This window comes from Microcaecilia unicolor, chromosome 5, assembly GCF_901765095.1.
Source record: "Microcaecilia unicolor chromosome 5, aMicUni1.1, whole genome shotgun sequence".
Taxonomy (NCBI): Eukaryota; Metazoa; Chordata; class Amphibia; order Gymnophiona; family Siphonopidae; genus Microcaecilia; species Microcaecilia unicolor.
Window position 1 is genome coordinate 171,386,421 of NC_044035.1, and position 20,867 is coordinate 171,407,287.

Consider the following 20,867-nt stretch of genomic DNA (forward strand, 5'->3'; position numbering starts at 1 on the left):
CAGCCCTTCATGCTCTGGTGGAACGAGCTTGACCACATTGGCGCTGAGAAGGGCGGAGAGTTCCTCTGCAAGTACCTGCCTACCACCTTTGGTGAAAAAATTTTAACCTCCCTCCGACCAGTAGATCGTCCGGCACAGGTACGTTTATGGCAGCTATGCTCAGCTGGAGCCGGTCAAAAGCCCGTCCCTTGCTTTTGCTGGGAAGCTGCAGGGGCCTGTCTGGGCGCACGCTGTTGACGCGAACGAGCGCGCTGGGGTTGAGCCTGAGAGGGCTGTCGGGAAGGTGGATTGTACCTACACTTAGTGTAAGCATAGGGAGCATTCCTCCTTCCCCTGAAAAATCGTCTACCTGTTGAGGTAGATGCTGAAGGCGCCCGGTGGGAGAGTTTGTTGAGGGCGATTTCCTGCTGGTGGAGCTGCTCTACCACCTGCTCGACCTTCTCACCAAAAATATTATCCCCCCGGCAAGGGACATCAGCAAGCCGCTGCTGGGTCCGATTGTCCAGGTCAGAGGCATGCAGCCATGAGAGTCTGCGCATCACTATACCTTGAGCAGCAGATCTGGACAGGAATTTACGACACGCCTTCAGCTGCCTGACCACCTCCTGAAAAGGCCTCGCGTGCTCCAGAGGGAGCTTATCCACCAAGTCCGTCTGTTGCTTAACATTGTTCCGCATGTGTATGCTCGTGTTGAGCTGGTAGGACTGAATTTTGGACACAAGCATAGAGGACTGGTAGGCCTTCCTCCCAAAAGAGTCTAAAGTCCTAGCCTCTCGCCCTGGGGACACCGAGGCAAAATCTCTAGTACTTCTGGATCTCTTGAGAGCAGAATCCACAACCGCAGAGTCGTGAGGCAACTGTGACCTCATCAACTCAGGTTCTCCATAGATCCGATATTGGGACTCCGCTTTCTTAGGGATGGTGGGATTGGATAATGGTTTCATCCAATTCCTCAGCAATGTCTCTGTAAGGACATTATGCAGAGGAGCAGTGGATGACTCCTTAGGTGGTGAAAGATAGTTCAGGACCTCGAGCATCTCATTTACCACAGGGAAAGGAATGTCCACAGTCATTTCCCGGACAAAGGAAGAGAAGGACAGACTCTCTGGTGGAGAAAGCGTCCTCTCAGGGGAAGTAGTGGGATCAGAAGGAAGACAAGACTCCTCGGAAGAGAAATATTTGGGGGTCTTCCCCTTCATCCCAGGAGGCATCCTCCTCAGTATCTGACAACAGTTCACGAACTACATTCCGAACAACGCCAAGGAGCCATGTCCTCGATGGCGCTGTCGAGAGGTCGACGCCCATGCCGGCGGCGATGAAGCTTCCTCAATCGATGGGGAGTCGACCTGGGTGGCAGCTGAGGCTGGCACAAAGCCAGCTGCTGCTTCCATCGACTGTACCGAGGGCGCAAGCACCCCCGGTACCGGAACAGACTGATGCAACAGCCCTTCCAAGAGACCTGGAAGAATGGCTCGAATGCTCTCCTCCGAGTCCCTGTCAAGGAAGGCTGTAGGGCCGGTACCGGAGTCGAAGTCAGAATCTGCAAAGGCCTGGGAGGCGGTACCGGGCTGTCCGAAGACCTCTTGTATAGAGGGTAAAGCGCTCCTCCCGGCGTCTGCGCTTTCTGGGTGCCGAATCCCTCGATGTCCCACAGCTCCCGGTACCGTGCCTTGAGGGAGACCGGTGCCGATGCTTCTTCGCCTTCGCTCGAAGCACGTCACTGGTACTCCTCGGTACCAAGGAGGATGTGGAATCCACACGCCTCCTCGGGGTCGGATCCAACATCAGTCGGTCCCGGTGGGCCTGCACAGCAGGAGCCTTCGAGACAGGTGGAGATCCACTTGACGTCTCACTACTTCCAGCTACAGGGGAAGTTTGGATAGCCATTACCTGCGCTTCCGATGTCGATGCCATCCCCGGTGCCGACATCAACACAGCCGACCTCGGTACCGACGTCAACGCCGAAGCATCAGTCGGAGCTCCGAAAAGGCGGTCCCGAAGAGCTCTTCGACGCCTGTGTCAGCGGAGACACAACTTGCAAGCGTCTGGGCGATGTTCGGGCCCAAGGCACTGAATGCACCAGGAGTGCGGGTCAGTGCCCGAGATCGACCGCTGGCACCGAGCACACTTCTTGAAGCCGCTGGAAGGCTTCGATGACATCAGCTGAAAAATCACGGTGGCAAAGTCAAACGGCTCGATTGTGCCAACTGAGGGCACAAAAAAGGGAACCGCGGACGGGTGGCCCAAAATGGCCGCAACAGAACCGAAAGGAAACTTAAGGACAAAAACTAAGGGAAAAAACAAAAAGGATTTTTTTACAAGAAAAAAAAAAGAAAAGAAAAAGGAGAAAGGCGGCGAACAGCACGTGAAAAGGCACTTAAGTTTTTCCTGGTACATAAGGGAGAGAGACCGAAAAGCAGCCACTCTCCACCGCGGAAAAGAAAAAACTGAGGCGGGAACAGATGCGCGCAGGAAAAGATGGCCGCACATGCGCAGTGCGTCCGTCTCGCGCTTTGTTGGCTGTCGCAAAGCTCTTCAGATTTTAATAGAAAAAATCTCCGTTCCTGGGGCCACCGTGGACGCCGACCCACAGGTGAGAAGCAGCAGCCTGCTTGTCCTCGGAGAACCAATCTTACATCTGGGGCTTCCCCTTTCTACATCTTAGTGACTGCTCACTTCAGTATGCAGGCCCCTGACAGCTCAGTCAGATTTTTTTTGGCAGAGTTGCCTCATCTTCAGCTCTAGACAGTAACTCAAATGCAGAGCTTGTGTGTTACTAATCCCACAAGTTGAGGAAGGGCACACAAAATCAGTGGTACCTCCCACTGCTGACAGTAGTCTCATGGGACCACCTGCAAGCCGAATCTTGGGGCTCAAAAGGAAATCCTCCCGCGCAAATCAGAGGAAGACTGATCCTTGAGAGCTTCTCTGGCCAAGGACTAGCATGGGGCTACAAACAACAAACTGTGCCCCAGTCCATCTGCACCATCTCATACTGTGATGCCACTGACTGTTCTGCCTCCATCAGCTAATTAGGGACACAGCCCACTCATTTGAACTGGTCAGGGGGGAGTGGGGGGGGGGAAGAGGAGACCACCACAACTGGCTGACGAGGCAGCGATGTGGAGACTTATGCAAGGTAGATGATGAAATTTCAAAGCACAGTTTTAGAAGTTATCTTTCTGAACTGGGCTCCAAAAGACATCAAGTACATTCTATTCTCCTTGTCCTCCAAGAGCTCTAACCTGTTGCAAGCAAAAAGGTATCAAGGTAGTCTGCCCTACGATTCCTCTCCCCCCACCCTTTTTTTTGTGAACATTTGTTCAGAGAATTCTACAAGAAACCCACAGCCACCACTTACCGGGCCAAAGGCTAAATCATAACAGTTTAAGATATGATCAAGTCTATCCACCAAGATATTCCTTTCCTGCAAAAATGTGCAGCCTTTAATGTCATCCTTTAGGGAATGACCCAAAATGTGCAGCCTTTAAAGTCATCCTTTAGGACATGACCCAGTCTTAGGTTGACTGTCTCCCCAAAAGGACTACTACTACTCAACCCTGCTTGCTTAGCTTAAACATGACATATCAGTTGGCCAACTAAGATGTTGCAGCTCAGTTAAACATTTAGAACATTCAGTATGCCCTGGATCTCAAAATTACATGGGCACACTTTTTCCAAGTAGACCAGATACAAGTGTGAAGTTTTATGTCTATAACCCATTGAAGGAGGATTAAAGGCACCTGTAATAAGAATAAATCTGGCAAGGAAGAATTCAGAAAAGAAAATCCTTAGCCAGATCTAAATGAATCTCGCCACCAGGACAAATCGGAGTTGAGAACTGGACATGCACCTGAAAACCCTAACTGGGATTCAACCTGCATATGGTTACTGTAACATGTTGACTCGTCTTAACGTGAATAGCCGTTTTGTGGGGAGAAAAGCTCAGTAGTGATTAGCAAAGCTTTTATGAATTCTATATGTTTATAATGAACTCTAGCAATTCCTGTACAGAAATGATTTTGCACATTGATGGCAGATTCTTTCCCACAGATAGACACTGTGTTGCGTGGAGCATCAGAGACTACTTATAAGCACTGCATGTGGGGCTATCCTCCAGTTCTTCTCTTCTGAGCACATCTATGGCAGCATCTTAACATACATTGCTGTATCTGGGTGGCCTCTCCTCGCTAGAGTTTACTGGACATCATGGACGATATTGTAGAGGACCACTCAGGCTTCCACACTGTTTTTGCAGAAAGCATGCCTGATTACCCAGCGCTGTATTTTGCTACAATAAACTCAGACCACTCCATCTACTTTGAGAGTGGTGAAATCAGATCTATGAGCTTTTGAGAATGGAAAGACTGACTGCTGAGACACTGGACTGCAAGAAGAAGGAAAAATTAGACTTCACCTGCTAATTTGCTTTCCTTTAGTCCCTCCGGACCGGCCCAGAATTGGACTGATGGGTTTTGCACTCCTTCCAGCAGGTGGAGATCTGCTGGAAGGAATGCACAACCCATCAGTCCAATCCTGGGCCGGTCCGGAGGGACGCTAAGGAAAAAGCGATTTCTTAGAATGTGGACTCTCAGCATATTGCCAGTTGGGGTCCATTCGGCTACTTTAAGTGATCTGGATTGTTAATGAAGGAACTCCTGTCTTCCATTTTGATTTTTGGCATATGGTGGATCACTGGGCACTGTTATATATGTAGTTGATTTTGTTGTTTCTTGCTTATGCTTGGTAACCTTTGGGGAAGCTGAAGATGCTGGGGAAGGACAGTGGTTAGGTGGGAGGTTAATAGTTAAAATGATTGGGCTATTGTACAAAGGCAATACAAAATAAGTACATTTGGCAATTGGAAAAAAACTCAGAAATATATATAATCTCATATCTATATCTCTCTATATGGAAAATGCTCTTAGCCAGTTTTCTGGTTAAGGAAATATATACAACCCCCAGGACTGAAGCTGAATAAAGAGTTAAAGACCAGAGCGTGGTGGACCCGTCCAGTTGGCAGTGCATCTGAGAAAGCTAAGCAGGGCCAACCTAGACCAGACCTTCGATGAGGGACCAGCTGACAAGATGATGTCACTATATACATCCCCTACAGATATGCACTGACAGAAATCACCAACAAAATCAAGACCGGCCTGAACACTATAGACTCTTGGGCAAATGCATTCCAACTAAAACAAAAAAAAAAACCAGTCTCATCCTCTCAACCCAGCACAACAAGGACAACCCCACAACTACCACCACCAAAGATCACACCCTCCCTGTCTTAGACAGCCTGAAAATCCTCGGTGTAATAATAGACCCCAACTAGAGAGCAAAGCAAAATCCACAACAAAGAAAACATTCTTCTCAATGTGGAAACTCAAAACGTGTGAAGCAATTCTTCCTGAGGGAAATATTTTGTAACATGATTCAATCAATGGTACTAAGCCAGGTAGACTACTGCAATTGAATCTATGCAGGATGCAAAGAACAAATCTTGAGGAAACTTCAAACCACTCAAAACACAGCGGCAAGACTTATCTTCGGAAAACCGCAATATGAAAGCGCCAACACCCCTCCGTGAAAAATTACACTGGCTCCCTATCAAAGAACATATCACCTTCAAAATTTGCACGGTGGTTCATAAAATCATCTACGGAGAAGCACCGGGATACATGACAATCAACCTACCCACCAGAAACACTTCCACAACATCATGAACATACCTAAATCTGTACTACCCTAGCTGAAAAGGACTAAAATACAAAACAACCTATGCGTCCAGTTTCTCCTACATCAGCACGCAACTGTGGAACGTACTACCAAAACCCGTGAAAACCATGTAGGACTACCTCCACTTCAGAAGAACACTAAAAACTCACCTGTTTAAAAAGGCATACCCTTCCGAGCCAATTTAAATGCCTGATCTACACAACACAACAACACTAAAGTTCGTAATGCTCACTAAACAACTATACAGATGCACGATTCCTTCATGTGGTCCTCCTACATGAACCTTTCTTATCACAATCATAACCTTGTATTTGTTTACTCCGGAAACCACATACACCTCTCCGGTACTATGTAAGCCACATTAAGCCTGCAAATAAGTGGGAAAATGTGGGGTACAAATGTAAGAATTAAATTATCACGACTAGTATTCCATCAATATTCTAAGGCTGAAGCAACAGTAACTAGCAGCATGCAGTGCTAGAAATTGTGCTTCCCTGCTACAGACCTGAGGCACCTATAATTGAAATAAGGGTCAAGTAGCTGCTTTACAAATTGTTTGATGAAACACTTTAGCAAAGCTATAGTAGCTTCTGTAGCTATGATTTGATGAAATTCCATCACAGAGATAAGTAGTGCCAGCTTCTTCGTAAGGGAAAATTAGGTTCTTACCTTGGTAATTTTCTTTCCTTTAGTCATAGCAGATGAATCCATTACAAATGGGTTGTGTCCATCAACCAGCAGGGGGAGATAGAGCGCACTGAAAAACCATAGTGCCTCATGGCCAGCTAGCTCCATCTGCCTCTTCAGTATATGATGCTTCCAAAGCAGTATTACACCGCACAGTAGCATAACATGAACTTTTCTCACAGCGGATGAACGCCCCAAACTGGAGCTATAATTCAACGGAGGGAATGAACTCATCCTCCTGTAACTGAACAGAAATCCTGAAGACTGGTTTTCCAACTTCTCCCACTGAGGAAACATATCTACAGGAAAAACTGAACATAAAAGTAACAAATCACATAATGACCCACTGAGGGAGGGCTCATGGATTCATCTGCTATGACTAAAGGAAAGAAAATTACCAAGGTAACCACCTAATTTTCCCTTCCTTGTCATCAAGCAGATGAATCCATTACGAATGGGATGTATCAAAGCAATCCCTAGATAAAGTAGGAACAAGCCAAACCACGCGCCAGCCACTTGTGCTCCAAAATGTGCGTCTCTCCTGGCAGCCACATCCAGCCTGTAATGTCGGGCAAAAGAGAGCTTAGGAGCCCATGTCGCTGCACTGCATATCTCTTGAAGAGAGAGTGCTCCAGTTTCAGCCTAAGAAGAGGAACTCGCTCTTGTGGAATGTGCCTTAGAGGCTTCAGGCGAAGGCTGGCCAGATAGCAGATATGCTGAAAAGATAGCTTCTTTGAGCCAACGGGCTTATAGTGGCCTTAGACACTAGAGACCCTCTGCGCAGACCTGACAAAATAACAAAAAGATGGTCAGAGGTCCTGAAGGCATTTGACATGCGCAGATACTGCAACAGAGCCCTTCGCACATCTAGGAGGTGCAACTGCCCAAAGGCTTCCGGAAACTGCTCTCTAGAAAAGGAAGGCAAGAAAATAGGCTGGTTTAGGTGAAACGCTGAAACCACTTTAGGCAGGAAGGAAGGCACCGTACGTACCATAACTCCGGACTCTGAGAATTGCAGAAAAGGGTCTCGACAGGACAGCACCTGGAGCTCAGACACCCGTCTCGCCGATGTCACGGCCACCAAAAAGACCATCTTTAGGGTCACATCTTTCTCTGAAGATCGCGTTAGCGGCTCGAAGGGCGAACACTGAAGGGCCTTTAAAACTAACCCCAGGTTCCAGGCCGGACACGGCGCCCGCACGGGAGAACGGAGCCGAAGCACCCCCCTCAGAAACCGTGCCACATCTGGATAAGCAGCCAGAGAGGCCAGCGACCTTCCCTCAAAAACATGTTAAGGCTGCCGCTTGAACACGAAGGGAATTATAGGCAAGGCCGTTTTGTAAACCATCCTGCAAAAAGTCAAGTATCGGCGAGACAGAAACCCGCATGGGTGTGATCGCTTTAGAAGCACACTAAGCCTCAAATTGGCGCCAAATCCTGCCATAAGCCACAGAAGTTGAACGCTTGCGGGCCTGTAGGAGACTGGAAATGACTTTACTGGAATAACCCTTGTCTCTCAATTGCGCCCTCTCAATAGCCATGCCGTAAGACCAAAGCGGCAGGCGTCCTCCATGGTCACCGGGCCCTGTGACAACAGATTCGGTACCAGAGACAAAGGAAGGGGAGCCTCTACCAACATCCGCCGGCGGTCCACATACCACGGCCTCCTGGGCCAATCCGGGGCAATGAGAACCACCTCTCCTTGATGTAGCCGAATCCGCAGGAGTGCTCGCCCTATCAAGGGACACGGAGGGAACACATACAGGAGGCCCTGAGGCAGTGGTGTGCTGGAGCCGGCTCTGTCCGGCTCGCAAGAGCCGCTTGTTAATTTTTGACAGCTCTTGCGAGCCGGTTGTTGTTTGAGGCGAGCCGGCTCCATTACAGAGGTAAGCATGGCAGGAGGGCGCCATGCTTACCTCCCCTCCATGTGCAGCGATTTTCCTTCGCCCCCCCCCCCCCACCCCGCTCCCATCCATCTTATTAAGTACCTCTCCGTTGAAGCGCCGCCTTATTTAAGCCCTGCTGCGTCTCCAGCCTTCCTTCCCTGCTTGCTTCAATGAGTTCGTTCGTCGTGCCCTTAATCCTGCTGGGCATGGAGGGCAAGGGAGAGAAGACAATTGCTGGGTATGGATGGATAGAGGGGGCAAGGGAGGGAGGAGAGTTTCAGGACATGGATGGAGGGGAGGGCAAGAGAAATTCTGGAAATGGATGGAGGGAAGGGAAGGGACAAGGGAGAGAGAAGAAATGCTGGACACGGAGATTAGATGAGGGAAAAGGAAGTGAGGAGAGAAACTGCACATGGATGGAGAAAATAGGCAGAAGCTGGATCCACTGTACAGTCAAGTCTGCGGAGGACCAGAAATGAAGAAGAAAGGAGGAAATAAAAGAAATAAATGGAAAGGAAGCCCTGGAAACGGAGTCAAGGGAACAGATAGAGAGCAGCAGAATCAGATACTGGGCCAGCATGATCAGAGAAACAAAGTCACCAGACAACAAAGGTAGAAAAAAATTTTTTATTTTCATTATAGTATTTGGAATATGTCCACTTTGAGAATCAGGTGCTGAACGTTAAAAGTTTATATTTACTTATTTATGGCATTTTATCCCATATTAAACATGAATTAGATTGGAACCTGGGATCATTTAATTTTTTTTTCCTGGAGAGAGTAATGCATTGCCTCCCCCCAGCTATAGCCAGCTCTGCAATTTTGGGGGGGCGCCGAGGTGGACCGGGGAGAGAGCCTGTTAAAAATTTACCAGCACACCACTGCCCTGAGGCCAGGGTTGAGCCAAGGCATCCAACCCCGTCGAGCGAGGATCTCTCCATCTGCTGTAAAAGCACGGGACTTTGGCATTTGCGCTTGATGCCATAAGATACACTACAAGCGTCCCCCACTTGGCACACATCTGAAGAAACACTTCGTCTGCCAGTTCCCACTCCGCTGGGTCGATTTGATGCCTGCTTAGATAATCGGCTTGCACGTTGCTCTTACCTGCAATGTCAGCTGCTGACAAACTGCAGATGTAGCTCGGCCCAGTGGCAAATCTGCGCGGCCTGTGTGGCCAGTGCTCTGCACTGAGTGCCACCTTGTTGATTTATATAGGCCACTGCTGTCGTGTTGTCTGACAGAACTCTGACAGCCAATCCTTCCAGGGTCGAGTGAAAAGCCAGAAGAGCCTGGAAAATCGCTTTCAACTCCAAGCGATTGATGGACCACTCCAACTCCTCGGGTGTCCAGAGACCCTGGGCATGCCTTCCCCAGCAACGTGCACCCCAGCCCTTCAGGCTGGCATCTGTTACCACCAGGCACCAATCGGGGAGCGCTAGCAGCATTCTTCGCTGCAGCATGCTGTCTGAGAGCCACCACTCCATACTGAGCCAGGCCACAGGGAGCCACGCGAGTCTGCACTGATAATCCTGAGAAACTGGAGACCATCGTTGAAGCAGGGAACACTGCAGAGGTCTCAGGTGAGCTCTCGCCCAGGGCACCACTTCCAAGGTGGCCGTCATCGACCCTAACAGCTGGACTACATCCCAAGCGCGGGGCGAGGCATCCTCAGGAGCAGACGGACCTGGTTCTGAAGCTTGCACCGCCTTTGCTCGGGAAGATAAACCCCAAAGCTGTGTCGAACCGGACCCCCAAATATTCTAGAGATTGAGAGGGGGTCGGGTGACTTTTGGCTATATTGACAACCCAGCCCAGAGATTGAAGTACTAAGACCACTCTGGCTGTTACCTGATGACTCTCCTCTTTCGAGTCCGCTCTCATGAGCCAGTCGTCTAGGTACGGGTGAACCCGAATACCCTCTCACCTGAGAATGGCAGCTACTACCACCATTACCTTGGAAAAGGTTTGGGGAGCTGTGGCGAGGACAAAAGGCAAGGCCCAAAACTGGAGATGTTTTCCCATCACCGCAAACCTCAGAAACCTTTGGTGCGGGGGCCAAATAGGAATGTGCAAGTAAGCTTCTTTCAGGTCCAGAGACGTGAGAAACTCTCCTGGCTGTACTGCCGCAATGACGGAGCGCAGGGATTCCATGTAAAAATGCCGCACTCTTAGAGACTTGTGGACTTCTTTTTAAGTCGAGGATGGGCCGAAAAGACCTGCCTTTTCGTGGCAGCTCCAAGAAAATGGAGTAACGGCCATAGCTGAGCTCAGCGGGAGGCACCGGGGACACCGCCCCTAGGTGAATCAAGCCTTGCAAGGTGTCCTCTACCGCCGCCCGTTTGACAGCAGAACCGCATTGGGACTCCACAAACACGTCTCTCACCGGGGCATTGAATTCTATTCTGTAGCCTTCTCTGAACAGGTCCAAAACCCACTGATCTGAGGAAATCTTGACCCACTCCTCGAGAAACAGGGAAAGCCGTCCTCCTATTGCAGGAATCAAGGACAGGGCCGGCACACCATCATTGAGAGGGTTGCCCTTGAACTCCAGGCCTTGAGCCGGGCGCTGCGGAACGCTTGTCTCAACAAAAGGAGTTCCTCTGCTGAAAGCAGGCACGAGAAGTGAACCCAGCAAAACGCCCCGGGCGGTACCTTCTAGCTTCACGGAAGCGAGGTCTGTAAGAGGAGGGAACCGCCTGACCCTTGGAGAGAGGCCTTGGCCTATCCTTGGGTAAGCGCTGGGGTTTAGCATCCCCCAGGCCTTTAACAATTTTCTCCAACTCCTCACCAAATAGAAGGCCTTGGAAGGGCAACTTCACCAACCTCTGTTTAGAGGCCATGTCTGCCGCCCAATGCCATAGAAGGCGGCGAGCTACCACCGCCACAGCCATCTGTTTAGCCGAAGCTCTGACCAGATCATAAAGAGCGTCAGCCAAGAAAGAGGGGGCCGACTCCATCCGCGATGCCACCTCAGTAAGGGGCTCCGCTCCATCCTCGGGCTGTTCCACTGCCTGTTGCAAGCAAGAGAGGCAGATTCACACAGCATAGCAGCTGCATGCAGACGCCCGTAAGGATAGGCCTGATATTTCAAAGGACTATTTCATAGCTAATTCCAGACGTCGGTCCTGCATGTCCTTAAGGGCGACTCCTTCAACTGGGAGGGTAGTCCTCTGTCACAGCCGTGACTAGGGCATGCACTGTAGGCACTGCTAGGCGCACCAAATGCTCCTCACTGAGAGGGTATAAGTGCCCCATTGCCATGGCAACTTTCAAAGGCCCTTCAGGGTCAGCCCATTGAGCAGAAATAAGCTCTTGGAGTCATGCAAAGGAAAGGCTCGAGCAGGCTTCTTAGTACTTACCATCCTCGGATTACCAGAGGAGGCTTCGCCACTCCCAGGATCTTCAATAGAGAGGACCTACAAGGCACCAGAAATAAGCGCTGGCAGCTCGTCGCGGTGGAAAATCCTCACCACGGAAGGATCATCTGGATCCGGTGGCAATCCTGCATCTTCCTCTGGCTCTTCAGACCACGAGGGCCTGCCAGACCCCTCAGAATCCTCACATCCCGACCACGGGGGGGAAGGAGGGTGCGCCACTCTCTGAAGGGGAATAAACCCTTCTGCGCTTGTCTTGCGGCCAGCTGTCGGGGGAAAATGTGCCTGACGGCAATCCGCAACCAGGCTCCACTGGAGGGGGAACAGTTAGCAGGGCCGAACGAGACCCCTACAGGAGAGCTCTTTTTAACATGAATGCTTTATGCAGCAGCAACACAAACTCAGGGGAGAAGGGCCCACCCTGGTCTCCCAGTTCCAGTCCGGGGATAGAAGCTCCCCTGTTAGCCTCCACACGAGGCTCCCCTCCAGTTTCAAACCCCTCCGCTTCTGCGGGGGTCGCGCCATGCGGCGTGTCCAAAATGGCGCCCGCTGCCTGCTCCACTGAGCGGGAAGGAACATCATTCGCCATGCTCATGCCGACCCTGTCGTCTGAAGAGTACGATTTACAGAGCCCTGCTGCGGATCTGCGCTTGCCACAACGGGAACAGCGCTTAACCTCCGCAGCCATCGCCAAAAAACGGCGGGAAATTCAAAATGGTGGATTCGCGCCAAAAACGTCCCAATCGCAGGCCCTCCCCGGAGGAGCTACAAAATGCTCTTACCTCACCAGACCGAGTCCCAGAGCTCCGGTCATGCTGCACAATCAGAAGAAAACCTCTTTTCTGGAATCGCAGCACCAAAGCGTGACTTTTTTTTTTTTTTTTTTTTTTTTAACGCTGTGAGGAAAGTTAGAGGCAACAGCAATAGAGGCAAATTTCCAACTCCGGAGGATCAGTAGAGTGGGAAAGGCAGGGAAAGGACAAACCAATATGCCTGCATCCACAAAGGAGAGTGTGGGAAAAGACAGGGACAGGGCAAACCTATGTGCCCGCATCCACAAATGAGAGTGTGGGAAAAGACGGACAGGGCACACCTATGTGTCTTTAAAGTGGGCACCACCAGCCACAACTGACCAAAGCACAGGAGCCACCCCAGGCAGATTTCTGAAGGAGCTGAATAAGCTGCGTCCACCCTGCTGGGGAGATAGAGAATACTGAAGAGGCAGATGGAGCTAGCTGGCCATGAGGCACTATGGTTTTTCAGTGCTCTCTATCTCCCCCTGCTGGGTGATGGACACAACCCATTCGTAATGGATTCATCTGCTTGATGACAAGGAATAGAATTGTTTACACGATAACAGCTGCAATTTGCAACTCCTAGCCAGTAAAGGCGGCTTTCTTATGACAACCTTTGTAATTCTCTTGGGGAGAAAATTCTGACTCAAACACACAGTCGTAGAATTCAGAAACTATCAGTGATTCCTACTGGTAGAGTCCCAGATAACTGGTGTGACCCAAGTTCCAAGGCACCACAGGGCATCTAAGTTCCCCATCTATACATAACCTGATGCCCTGAAAGGCACTCTGCAATGTTACCAGTTTAGAGTTAGGAAATATCAGGTGTAAACAGCCTAAAGGCAATTTCTTGCCCGAGGTCAATCATCTGACTCACACATCTTTAACCTGCCACTTCAGCTGCCACCTAATGCATTAAACAAGTAGTACCTCTGCTGTATAAGTGCAGATGCAGTCTTGTCGACTGCTGTTGGTGCCCCTTTTAAGGGCCATCAGGTACAATAAGGGTGGTTCAAGCCAGGACTGATAAAAGAGCAGCAGCATGGCTACTGCTGCCATTCAAATAAGCAGGCCTAGCTGCGACAGCATTGTGACCCAGATAAGCCAGCCAGTTCACAGCATTCTAACAGCTGCTCGTTGCCAAAAGGAACTTTCCAGCTGTGCTCGTTCAATTCCTTTCTGCAGTATTCTTTAGATATGTCTGCATATAGTTTACAGCTCCACATAATGGGATAAATAAGCATCAGCAAGAACTCTTTGTATTCATTTCTCCAAAAATGCACAGACTCAGTAGTAAAGACACATATTGAGGATAATGTGGAGACAGCTAAACAGAACAGAGGGTAGGGGAGAGGGAAAAGAAAACACGAGACCACCACCACACAATCACCTACTTCCCTGTTGCCATTTGTAATGTGGACAAAAATTGATCCTAAGGGACAAGAGAGGCCAAGTGCCCCAGCAGAGATCTGGTTTCAAAGGAAGGGGGGGGGGGGGGGGAGAAGAAGCACAAGACAGCAGCAGGACAGACTAAATGAAGCCATCAGTTTTGTGTCCTGTCAGCACTGCTGCCCATTTTTGATCTCTACAGTGGAGTGTCTATGCAGGGAAGCACTCCCTGTCAGTGCTGCTACTGCCGTTCAGACACTATGCTCAGTGCAGTGGGAGTTGAGAGCATGTGTCATGCTGGGTTATCCCAACTAATACACTGGGGCCCACACACCTTTTCTGCCCTCCCTCTCCCTTCCTCCACAGCCTGCTTCAATGATCTGACCCTGTTGGAATGAGTTTGAAGACTGACCTAAACCACTGAAAGGCTAAGATTATCTGGTAGGTAGCTGCGTCACAGTAAAGAACTACTATACCGTATATCAATAGTCTCCCCTTTCCCTGTAATCTTACTTACGTGTTGTATTTCTTGCTGGCTGGCTCGGTAGTTTTTCTTGGTTAAATTGTCCACCAGATAGCTGATTTGAGACAAAGCCAGCGAGAGCGAGTCAAGATTCATTGCTGGTTGGGGCGGAAGCAGGCGGCCGAGCCCGGCGCAAAATCACCATTATTCCCCTTTAGTCACTTCAGAGACAGGTTAATTTTTTAGATTAAGATAGCCTTTAACTGATCTTTATGCAGCTTCTTCAGTTCTTTCCCAGATTTCCTATTCTGTTCAGAAACATGGCACCTGAAAGAAAAAAAAAAACCCATGTATTACATAGAAGAGAAGCATCTTTCTATAGAACTTGTGTCAAGATGGGGGTGGGGGTGGGGAAACAGAGTATTAACACAAGTGGGAAAAGCATGCAGAGCATGGCTCATGGAATTTTCCAACCACTGTTTATAGGAGCAGGTTGGTGGGTGTGATCTTTTACGAGTATTGGTATGTATGTGCATGCTTGCATGGGTGCTTTGTGCAACTAACCACAAAGGAGTGAGAGGAAAGCAGTTTGAAAAAGGGCAATCCTTGAATCATTGTGTTACAATAAGTATACTATAGAAATACACACTGTGATTCAAACTGGCAGCAACAATTGAACATTTTAAACATTCAAGAAAGCATTTGTGATAACAGGTTAAACATCAGGCTCTACTTCTCTGAAATGTCTACCACACCCACCAACACTACAAAAAAAAAAGTCCTTCATGAATAAATAGGACATGATATCAAGTTCAAATATGTGTTTTCATAAAACAGTGATCCTAAAGCTAACCATATTGCCGGAGACCAAGAACTAAAACTTAAACATACCACAAGAACCCTTCCCCTTCCTTCTCATAAGCCCACCTGTTTCCACCCATCGAAATAACAGATGTACAGATCAGTAGGACCCAGAGCAGACTCATTCCCCCTCCACCAGATGTGTTCCTCGATTTTAAACAAGCAGCTAAGAGATTATTTACTCTGGTCTTAAAAAGTACATTGCAAACTATGCATCACCACTTGGAAAACAAATGCCATTCCGCTCCAATTCTTCTACTGCTGCTTTCTCTTAGCTATCATTATTCGCAGAACACATCTATATACATTTATTCAATATTTCTTATAAAAATAGTAATATTAAGTGCATTTTTATACAATACCACTGCATTCCACAAAAAAGGTGCAAGTTCCCACAACCATCTTTCTTCTTTGATCTAGGCACCGGGGGGGGGGGGGGGGGGGGGGGGAAGAGAGATTTTAAATGCTCCCAAGTTTGAACTTAATTCATGTTTTATAGGGGATATGTCACAATAAATAGAAAGTCTAAAATGTTGAGCACCTAATTCTCTTAACATGATGTATTTCAGTGACCCTTTACCTGGACAAAAATGTCTGCACAAAAACAACAAATGCTAGGGAGTCCCTATAACCAGCCTCTCCAAATGACACATTGATTATGATTTATAACTTCTTGTGTACATCTCTGTATGCTGCACAAGCCAGCATGTTTGAAAATATAAATGGGATCAAATAAATATGCTATCAGCAATAAAGAATGCTATGGATGCAGCAGCTCAGCTCCTACACTTGTTTACTTTGTTTTTGATGTATGGGGATGACAACCTGCACAGGGGAGGGGAAGCTTCAACTTTTTGATGTCACTGAGGGCAAGATGCACTAAACTAAACATGCCTTTAACGAGCATTTAACAAGCCTTTAACTAACAAGTAGATTACCCTGGCATGCACTAAAGCCCAATTTCCCCAAGACCTTAGCAGCAAACCAAAATGGAATGCAGATGAGCAAAATGTGTAGAAGCCCTATTGAAATGAGATGCACTTAGGTTTTCCACTTGCCCTAACGCTGGAAAATTCCGGGAAAGCTAACGAGAGGTCTGTACCTCTCATTGGGGCTGCCCGGCTTCCAAAACTTAAAATCAGGAGTGGGCAAAAACGCTCTTCAGGAGCGTCCTTTGACAGCCTTGCCCCCCCCCCCCCCCCCCCCCCCGCGGTCAGCGCTGCATTAAAATCATAATTTTAGGCAGCCCCGGCCCCCCTCCCTCATCCTTTCTTTGAAGTGACAGCTCCCGCCATCCTCCTTCTCCGTGCCCCGCCCCCCCTGAGTTTGTCACCGCCTCTCCCCCCGCCGTCTCATACCGGGCCCTCACAGCGCCTCTCACCTGTGTGTGAAGGCGCTGCATGGGCCAGAACAGCTGATCGCCTCTTCGGACATCCCTCCTTTCCTCCTGGGCCCCCCCCCTCCGTCTGACGTAAGGCGGAGCTGTCATTTCAAAGAAAAGAGGAGAAAGAGAGGGAGGGAGGGGGCCGGGGCTGCCTAAAGTTATGATTTTAATGCAGAGGGGAGCGAGAAGCGGCGACCTCGGGAGGGGGGGTGCGGGGGCAAGGCTGTCCATAAAGGACGGGAAAATTAGGTTCTTACCTTGGTAATTTTCTTTTAGTCATAGCAGATGAATCCATTATGAATGGGTTGTGTCCACCTACCAGCAGGGGGAGATAGCACTGAAAACCATCGTGCCTCTTGGCCAGCTAGCTCCATCTGCCTCAGTATTTGAAGCTTCCAAAGCAGTGTTACACCGCAAAGTAGAATAAGCTGGCCATGAGGCATTATGGTTTTTCAGTGCTCTCTCTCTCCCCCTGCTGGTTGATGGACACAACCCACTCGTAATGGATTCATCTGCTTGATGACAAAGAACAGCACGAAGTGAGCACGAAGTGGTCTGAACGATGGAGTTCATGGCCTCCAAATATCGGATAAGAACGCGGCTCACATCCAAACAGCGCAGAGCCAGGGCTGGCACTTTCAAGGAGCTCAAGGAAAGTGCTTTTTCCAGTTGGTCCAGCAAAAAAGCTAGGATCGATTGCACTATAGCCATCTCCGCCGCAATTCCTGAAGCACGAAACAAAAGGTACACCAGACAAGGAAGTGACGTCAGGGCTGGGACATGGACGACTGACGGCAGAGCTCTGTGCTCGACGAAGTTGAATTAAGCTAAACCTCCCCCAAAAACCGAGCACAACGCCTGCAATTCTACACAGGCAAGCAGCCCAACGCTATGGCAGCCCGAAAGAGACTCGCAAAGTTCAAATATACGGGAGATAAAGGCGAGGCGGGAAAAATCGTGGGATTGTGATTGGGACCACGAGGCGGCAAGATGGCGCCCGGAGACTCTGAATCGGACCCAGACCCTGAGGAACCGATAGTGAGTAGCGCGGAAATGGACAAAAATGAAATAGCCAGGTGGTTCAAGGACTTGAAAGCAGAGATGATAGCCACCAAGAGGGGAATACAGTCTTCAGTAGCGGAGCTCCGCAAGGAGCTAAAAGAAATTGGGTCCAGGGTAGCAGAGATGGAGGAGAGAGTAGACACGCTGGGAGAAAAAGTGCAGGCGTTGCAGGCAGCACTGAAGAAAGAGCATCAACTCAGGCTGGACATGGAATATACGGTAGAAGACTTAAACCGCTCGAGGAGGTGCAATCTCCAATTCAAGGGCATCCCAGAACAACAATTTAGAGATGCGATAAAAGTGGTGCAAGAGATCAGCTTATACATAACTCAAAGAACGGTCTGGTGGAGGAGAACAAACTGAAAAAGAGCTCCCGGTCATAGACAGAGCACACCGGAGCCTGGGCCCGCAGAGGGGTGGTCAGCTCTGTGATATTATAGCCTGCTTCCATGAATTTGGAACGAAGGATGCGGTTTGGAAAGCAGCCCGGGCTCTGGGAGACTTCAGTTGGAAAAACTGTAAACCAAAAATATATCAAGATCTACCTCGAATCACTCTCCAGAAACGGAAGGAATTTAAAGAGGTAACAATATCTACAGAAGATGGGACAGATACCGGTGGATGTACCCATTTGGGCTCCAAGACGCAGTTGGAGACAAGCACAGGAAACGGCAATCACCCACGGGGGCCTGGAAGACCCTGAGAGTCCTGGGATGTGAAGATTTGCCGATAGAGGAAGGCCCAGCGCAGCATCCAAAGTAGGAACCCGCGAAAGCACAGCAACAAGGAGGGACTAAGTCAAGAAGGGTCCTAACATTTTGAAGGAGGAGTAGGATAGAACCCGGAGATGAAGGAGTGGACTGAGCGAAGCTAGAAAAGACTCCATATGGGGTCTCTCTCCAATTAGTGGCTCAAGCTGCAGAACTGAATAGAAATACAAGATGCTTTTGAATTTGCGGGATTGTGTGGTGATGTATAATTATGGGAAGGGGGGGGAGGACTATAGGGGAGTATGTTGTCGGGGGGAAATTTCTGGCGGGGACTCACTTCCTTCGGGAGGAAGGCCACTTGAGGGGGATGGTGGTGGGTGGGGGGGGGGTTCAGGGTAGGATCTTGGAATGTGAACGGTCTCAACAATCCAGGGAAGAGAAGTATCATATTTAGAGAATTACGCAGGTTGGAGAGGGATGTGGTAATGCTACAAGAAACACACATTCAAGAGGGATGAAACATTGCTACGGAACAGGGTGCTTGGCGAGAGGTACCCATGTGCTAATCCCGAAGGGGGAAAAACAGGGGGGATGTTATAATGCCTCTATCTGTCCATGGTGCCGCCGCACCTCAAATATGTTCAATTCTGATCGCCGCATCTCAAAAAAAAGATACAGAACAACAAAAGGTACAGAGAAGGGCGAAGAAAATAATAAAGGAGATAGGACAACTTCCCTATCAGGAAAGGCTAAAGTGTCTAGGGCTATTCAGCTTGGAGAAAAGACAGCTGAGGAGATATGATAAGAGTCTATATAATGAGTAGAGTGGAACGGGCAGACGTGAATAGTTTGTTTACTTTTCAAAAATACTAGGACTAGGGGGCATGCAATGAAGCTACGAAGTAGTACTTTTTTTTTTTTTTTAATTCTTTATGTCATTTTACATTTGCATAGTATAAATGTAAGGGAAATACAGAAAATACGAAGAAAAAACAAAATTATAAGGCAATAAAGTTCTCTATAAAAACTTTGTCCACTAATCATTGAGTCAAGTACCAGGAAAATAGAAAGTATTAATTAACTAATCTTAATCAAAGAAACTTGAAGACCAGATAATCCTGCTAGCCCACATAGCATTTTTCACTGGGTTACCCATTCAGGGCTTAGCAGCGCTTTCATGTAATTCAATAAACTGTTGCAGTTTTACGGGGTGAAAGAATACGTAATTATTGGCATTTAGGGATATCAAACATCTGCAGGGAAATTTTAGTTGAAAGATAGCTCCTAAGTTGAGAGCTTTTATTTTATAAGACAAGAACTCTCTCCTTCTCTTTTGAGTACCCCTCGCTAGATCAGGGAAAATTTGTATCCTTGAACCCATAAAGCTTGCATTTACATGACGAAAATAAGTCTTAAAGATGTTATTACGATCTATCTCCAAAGCAAAGGTAACAATTAAAGTAGTTCTTTCGGTCACAATTTCCAGGGATGATTCCAAAAATCCAGACAAATCAAAGTCCGGTTGAGCTTGAGATTGTCCACCAGGCTCTTTTTTTAATCCTGTAATGTACTGGGCTATAGCGACAGGGGGGAACCCCTCTGCTGGTATTCCCAGGACTTCGCCAAAGTATTTTTGTAGCATATCAACAGCAGGAATCAATGGGGATTTGGAAAAGTTTATGAATCTCAAGTTATTCCTGCGACTTTGATTTTCAAGAAATTCAATTTTACGATATTGAACTTCTCTCTCCCTGATCAATGTGGCCGAAACATTTTGTAATTTATTAACCTCCATTTCCAGAGTTGCTACCTTATTTGTATTATCTTGGACTTTTCCAACAATTTGATGATTTTGTTTCAAATCAGTTACTTCTCCCGTCGGGGAGTTTATAAATTCGTTTGTAAAGCAGTGCTAATACCTTGAATGGCATCCCAGAGCGTTTCCAACGTAATCACAGCAGGTCTTCCTACACCTTGAGTTTCCACAGGAGCACGATCCATAGAAGAGGTATTATCCTCCGCTGTTAGTTTGGTCGGCGTCAAAGCGCTAACGGGCCCTCTGGTTCAGATGACAGGGGTTGTATTCCACCAATCACTCCGGCGTTCCGAGCCTCCGTCAGCGTCGTGCCTGTTCCTGGCCTTAGGGGGGGGGGGGGGCTGTGCTCGAGGGCAGGCTAAGCGATGCGCCCTCAATGCTATGATCCGCTTCAAATGAAGCCGATCCCATGGTCACAGGTAGCTGCTCTGAGTGCCCGAACTCCAAAAGCCTCCAGCACGGTTCATAGCTTGACTCGAGGAGGTAAAGTCTTCGCTTTCCCCTTTCTCTTCCCCATGCTGTTTATTCGGGTCTTCTGGCGTCTTCCCCTGCTAGGAGCGCAGGGGGTCCGACGCTCACACCGTTTCAGGCGCCATCTTCGATACCCACAAAGTAGTAAATTTAAAATGAATTTGAGAAAATTTCTTCACTGAACGTGTAATTGAACTCTGGAATTCGTTGCCAGAGAATGTGGTAAAGGCA

At 48.5% G+C, this 20,867-nt stretch overlaps 1 protein-coding gene across 1 annotated transcript in view; it reads right to left on the reverse strand.

Moving 5' to 3' along the window:
* The window catches only part of CNOT1 (CCR4-NOT transcription complex subunit 1), a 1,017,784-nt gene that overhangs the window by 952,023 nt on the left and 44,894 nt on the right, over positions 1 to 20,867 (reverse strand). Inside the window, 1 exon segment of the mRNA XM_030203593.1 lies at positions 14,387 to 14,659. Coding sequence (XP_030059453.1) covers positions 14,387 to 14,488 — 102 coding nt within the window. The 5' untranslated portion in view covers positions 14,489 to 14,659.